The sequence below is a fragment of the Microtus pennsylvanicus genome, chromosome 12 (assembly GCF_037038515.1).
Source record: "Microtus pennsylvanicus isolate mMicPen1 chromosome 12, mMicPen1.hap1, whole genome shotgun sequence".
Lineage (NCBI taxonomy): Eukaryota > Metazoa > Chordata > Mammalia > Rodentia > Cricetidae > Microtus > Microtus pennsylvanicus.
The window spans coordinates 92,606,884-92,613,013 of NC_134590.1; the positions used below are offsets into that span (position 1 = coordinate 92,606,884).

Sequence of the window (6,130 nt, forward strand, 5' to 3'; positions counted from 1 at the left end):
GGGCACTGCCGTACTCCCCACATACACATATTTAGAAATGAAATTAAAATACTTAAATTTAAAAAATGGACAGTTTTAATAATTCTTGTCAGGCGGTGGTGGCGTATGTCTTTAATCTCAGCCCTCGGGAGGCAGAGACAGGAAGATGTCTGTGAGTTCGAGGCCAGCCTGGTCTAGGACAGCCAGGCCTACATGAAGAAGTCCTGTCTCGAACTCCTACATTCCCCATAATAATAATAATGATTTTGTTTTGTTTTGGGGTTTTTCGAGACAGGGTTTCTCTGTGTAGCCCTGGCTGTCCGGAACTTGCTCTATAGACCAGATTGACCTCGAACTCATATTGACCTCTGCCTTCCAAGTGCTTGGATTAAAGGTGTGCGCCACCATTGCCAGGCTAATAATTCTTATTTAATCAAAATATCTAATCAAATCACATTTACAGTTTACAAAGCACGGAACTGATGTAAGGAGAAATAACATCCCCACAGATTTGGAAATTGATGTCCGGAGAGGTCAAGTCAATGCGCCGAGGATCTCGGCACGTGCAAAGTTAGGACTCGAACCCAGGCCATGCCAGGCCACCCAGACACTTTGAAGTAGACGACATTAGGGTCTGCTATCAAAGACCTAGTCCCTCTTCAAGGATTTCTGGGGCATCCCCTCTGCTTGCCCAGGGAGGCTCCAGTCACTTGGTTTCCCATAGTCCGTGAGATCCTGGGCTGACACCTGGACACAGTACTTGGCGTGGGTCTTCGCGGCCCTGAAGGTGAAGGTCGTGGCTTCAATGGGTCCCACCTGCAGGGAGCGAGGACGAGGCGGTGGGTAGGACGGCGCTGTACTGGGAGCTGGGGTAAACCTGGGTAAAGCGCTGGCGGTGAGTTCGAAACCCCAGAACTCTTGTAAACCAGCTGCAGAGTCACGTGATCTCTGCGCTCCTACAGAGAGGCAGGAGGTGGAGACTGGAGGATGTCCAGGGGAACCCTGTCTCACCCTCTCCCAAACCCCCTCTCACCTGGCGGAAGTGAGAGGCACCGTGGCGCCGGTAGCGGACGCGGTACTTGAGAGAGAAGATGTTCGGGAAGGGCCAGGAGGCAGGGGGATGCCAGAGCACCTGCAGCAGCTGCCCCGCTTTGCGCAGACGCACGCCTTCCGGGGGGTCGGGCTTGACTGCGGGGAGCGGGGGGGCGGGGTCAGAAGCGGCTCCACTGGTTTCCTCCTTCATTCATTCACACGCTGGCTCGCGCCTTTAGAGCCCATTCATCCCATCAGTTCGTTCCTTCACTTGTTCATTCAGACCTTCACTAATTCCTTAGCTTGCTTAACCACCTGCTCACTCACACTTACTTATTGCTTGGTTCACGTGCAGATGTATTCATCGATTCATTAACTCGTCCACTGTCATTCATTCATTGAATCCATTAGTTTCTTCACTTATCCATTTGTACATTCATTCATGCTTTGATTAGACCATTAGGTCATTCAGGTATTCATTTCCTCACTCATTAAGTCCTTCCCTCATTCACTGTATCATTCATGCGTTCATTCATTCCCTCATTCATTAAGTCATCTGTCCATTATGCAATCATGTCAGTCATGCATTCATTCACCCATCTTGCAAGGAGCAAGCATTTGTTGAATCACCGTTGGCCCTGCTGACAGAAGTCATGACAGACAAAGAGAGAGTTTCAGAGTGTAAGTCCCAAGTGGGCTGAAGGGCTTTCCCAAGACACTATTCTCACAGAACTGAGCTGGAGGATATCGGAGAGTGTTACCATTTCTCTGCCTGCCCCCAGAACGCTGCTTCATGCCAACACAAGTTCTACACCCATAAGCCATCTCTCTACCCCTCCCCTGCCTTCAGCACCCACAGATCTGTCTCTGGATCCCCCTGTTCTGGAGCCCACGCTGTGCGGTTTGTGTCTGGGTTGCTCACTGAGCGCTGTGTCCTCAAGGTCCCTCCTCACTGTAGTTGGCTCCAGAGCCTCATTCTCCAGGGCTGAGTGGTGTTCCCCTGTGTAGATGGATATTGTGTGTCTGTCCATCCATCCATCCATCCATCCATCCATCCATCCACCCACCACCACCCATCCATCCATCCATCCATCCATCCACCCACCACCACCTATCCATCCATCCATCCATCCATCCATCCATCCATCCATCCACCCATCACCACCTATCCATCCATCCATCCATCCACCCATCCACCCATCCATCCACCCATCCATCCACCACCTATCTATCCACCCATCCATCCACCCATCCATCCATCCATCCATCCACCCACCATCCATCCATCATCCATCCATCCATCCACCCACCCATCCACCATCCATCCATCATCCATCCATCCATCCATCCATCCATCCATCCATCCATCCATCCACAGGAGGACACGTGGCATGGGCTGCCCCCTTCTGGATGCCGTGCATAAGGTTGTCAAGGATTTGTAGGGATGAACATTTTTATTTTTGTTGAGCAAATATTTGGGAGTGGAGACTCCATGTTTAATCCTTTGAGGGTGGAGTAGCCTTTCACTGACCTTCTCTGAAACAGACAGGGTTTCTCAGCTATGGAGCCAGTCCTGGAACTCATTCTGTAGACTGGGTTGGTCTTGAACTCATAGAGGGTCCCCCTGCCTCTGCCTCTTGAGTGCTGGGATTTAAGGCATGCACCACCACTGCCCGGCCTTTCTTCCTTCTTTCCTTTTTTCCTTCTTTCCTTCCTTCCTTCCTTTTTTTGCTTTTTTTGTTAGTATCAGGGTGTTGGGTTCTTGACTCCAATTTATCCCGTACTCTCAGAGATCGGCCTACCTCTGGGATTAAAGCCTTGTATACCACATCGGCTTTCGTCCTCCCTTCATGGCAATTGTCACTTATGTTTAGTAATATGCTTTTGGGGGGCCTCACCTAGAAGCTGACGCCCAAGCAGTGACATAAGAAGGCCAAGCAACGAAGCTATGCAAACGCTTCGGATAGGATGGAGTTTGGGGTGTTGGGGAGGCAACAGAAAGTCAGTGAGGCTGGAGTAGAGAAGGTTGCAGGTACCTGGCAGGACGTGGGGGGCGGCGGGGGTGGGGAGGGCGCATGGTGGAGGGCGGGAACTGGGAGAGGTGGGAAGGACAGACACTCACTGATCCGCTCAGCCACAAAGGCCAGAAGGCTGCTGCTGGCACCGCTGGGATGAAGCGCAGTGACATTTAACACGTAGGGCATCGTGGAGAACAGGTGCACGTGGGGGATGGTGCAGCACGTAGCCTCGGGGGTGGACTGTAGGCAGGGCTGGCTCTGCTGCTGGGTGGCCACACCGAGCCTGCGTGGGAAGCACCGTGGGGAGTCGCAAAGGGCATCTAGGTGTCCGCGGGGTCCCGGTCTACGCACAGCAGACCGTGGGACCCGGACACGGTCAGGGGGACACCGAGTTCTGAAGAACTCCCTAGATTACCCACATCCCACACTTCTTCTGTTGTTTTGGAGACAGGTTCCCTTGGATCCCAGGCTGCCTCCAACCCTGAGTGGAGTGGAATATTGGAATCTGTTAGTTCCCCTTCGTCGTCCTGGCCCCTCTCCATGCTCTGACCTGTAAGTGGCGATGAAGGACGTGGGTCTGGTGGAGTTGGGAGCCCGCAACGGCGTCCAGGAGCAGTCCACGGCCACAGGGTACCGAGAGGCGTGGCATCGCACCCTAGGCTGGCTCAGAGCAGCTAGGGCGGGAGAGACAGGAACGTGAGCTTCCAGGAGCCTCGCAGGTCTCTGTCATGTGTGGAAGCATGAGCTCCTACGTCTACTACAACCCCCCAGAGACTCAACAGAGCCCATTTTCTAGAGGAGAAAACTGAGTTTCCTCCTTCCTTTCTCTCTCTCGTCCTTCCTTCCTTCCTTTTCTAAAAAAAAATTTCTTATAGTTTATTTAACTTTATTTTATGTTTTATATGAAGGTGTCAGAACCCCTGGAACTGGATCTACAGACAGTTGTGAGCTGCCATGTGGGTGCTGGGAATTGAACCCTTGTCCTCTGGAATAGCAGTCAGTGCTCTTAACCGCTGAGCCATCTGTCCAGCCCCCCCCCTTCTTCTTCTTTTTTTTAAAGGCGGGTCTTCTGCAGCTTTAGGCTGGCGCCTCTAACTCACTAGTAACTGCAAATGGCCTTGAACTTCACTGCTTCCTGCCTCAGCCTCGCGAGTGCCCTGCGCCAGGTGTGTACTATCGTGCCCAGCGTCTCTGAGAGTTTCAGACCCACACTTGAGTAACAAAGGTGACACTTGAGGGTTGCTGAGAGTTAACTGTTGATCTCCCCAAACCTCTAAGCTCAAGGGTTCCTCTGCCTGGGTAAACAAGGCTTTGCCTCTCTGTGCCTCAGTTTCCCTATCCCTATAGCGGAATGGGAACAGGTCCCACTGGTATTGGTAGGTGTGAGATCCTACCCGATTGCAGATATAACCTAAGACTGAAAGCGAAGGGCTAGTCTCCTTGGCCCAGGTGCCCTAGTCCCCAGTGTGACCACCTACCTGTCCCTGCATTGCCGGGGGAGCAGCTAGCCCAGAGGGCAAGTGACAGGAGGAGCCGCCGGGACATGCCTGTGTGGTTCTATTCTCCAGACTCGCCGGAGAAGGGACAAAGGACCGTTCCTGTCCTGGAAGCCTTGTCCTGATGAGGATCTGCCCAGCGCAGCTCAGTAGCCCAGTGTGTGGAGCGGAGCAGGAGACGGCGGCGATGGTGACAGTCCAGACTCTTTCACCGACTGCCCCGTGTGTGAGTGTGAAAGGCCTTGAGGTGGGGGCAGGGAGAGAGCCCCAAAAAGGAGAAGTCACTGGGTGGCCTTACTTCCTGCTGATGGGGAAGCCCCGGGAAGGTGGATGAGGCAGAGGGCAGATGCGAACGTACGTGCTGGTAGCGGAGGGGAGCGGGAGAGACACAGAGAAACAGAGATTAAGAGACGAGGAGAGAGACAGAGAAAGAGGGACCGAAAGAGACAGGGGACACTGGCCCAGAGACTGGTCCCAGTGCAGGAGTGGTGGCCCTCTTACCAGCTACATCTTCCCAAAACTGTGTCAGGCCCCAGACAACAGGGAGCAGCTGCTACCCCCAGGTAGTCCCTAGCCCGGGAACATTCTGAAGTGTTCAGGACACCCAAGGAAACCCCCAGGACAAGCTGGTGTCCCCGGGAATTCCAGGCCACACCCCCATCTTCAGCACCAAGAGAACCCAGAGTCTCTGGGTGATTCAGGGGATTTGCCCAGAAATGGGGAGAGACAGGAGCAGGGGCCTTGCTGGAAAGTGATGAAGAAAAATGGAAATTAAGGCATGACTATTGTCACCCATCATTCCCAGCTCGTGGGGAGCTAAGACAGGGGGATATGTGTGATTTTAACTCTAGCCTGAGGTACACAGGGAGACCTCCACCTTAAAATGAAAAAAGATTAGGGCATAGGGTTCTGAATTCAATTCACACAGATACAGACACACACACACCACCACCACCACCACCACTACCACAACAACAAAACAAAGAAAACAAAAATAAAATTAAAACCCACCAAGATGAACAAAGTTCTGAAAAAATGGAGAACAGGAGAATCCAGCCTGGGCCTTTTATTCACTATTTATTTGTTTTGATTTTTTTTTTTGAGACAGTTTGAGACACTCTGTAGCTTTGGAGCCTGGCTTTTTGGCTTTTTAAATTCTTTCTTTCTCTCTCTCTTTCTTTCTTTCTTTCTTTCTTTCTTTCTTTCTTTCTTTCTTTCTTTCTTTCTTTCTTTTTCTTTCTAGACAAGGTTTCTCTGTAGCTTTGGAGCCTGTCCTAGAACTCACTCTGTAGACCAGGCTGGCCTTGAATTCACAGAGATCCACCTGCCTTCGCTTCCTGAGTGCTGGGATTAAAGGCGTGGGCCACCACCGCTCGGCCCAAGTTATTTATGTTTTTAATGTGAGAACTTGGGGATGAATCAGAAAGGAAAGGTTGTGGCTTAATAGTGATGTATTTGTGTCAAGTTGACAGGGGGTCAGTTGGACTGGCTGGCTTTGTATGTCAACTTGACACAAGCTAAAGTCATCATAGAGGAAGGTGCTTCAGTTGAGGAAATGCCTCATTGAGATCCAGCTGTAAGATATTTTCTCAATTAGTGATCAAT

At 51.6% G+C, this 6,130-nt stretch overlaps 1 protein-coding gene across 2 annotated transcripts; it reads right to left on the bottom strand.

Annotated features, from left to right (window-relative positions):
• Positions 1–52: 52 nt before the first annotated feature.
• Positions 53–4,791, bottom strand: Ebi3 (Epstein-Barr virus induced 3). 2 transcript variants are annotated; one of them, XM_075942683.1, is made up of 5 exons: positions 4,508–4,783; positions 3,580–3,703; positions 3,134–3,312; positions 1,013–1,167; positions 53–795 (listed from the first exon to the last, which is right to left on the bottom strand). In XM_075942683.1, exons 1-5 carry the CDS (start codon positions 4,572–4,574, stop codon positions 628–630), a joined length of 693 nt encoding a protein of 230 aa, XP_075798798.1. In that variant the 5' UTR covers positions 4,575–4,783; the 3' UTR covers positions 53–627. The 2 variants fall into 2 exon arrangements, with proteins under 2 accessions (XP_075798798.1, XP_075798799.1); XM_075942684.1 differs by lacking the exons at positions 53–795; positions 1,013–1,167 and adding an exon at positions 1,174–2,011 and having other exon boundaries at positions 4,508–4,791.
• Positions 4,792–6,130: the final 1,339 nt, after the last annotated feature.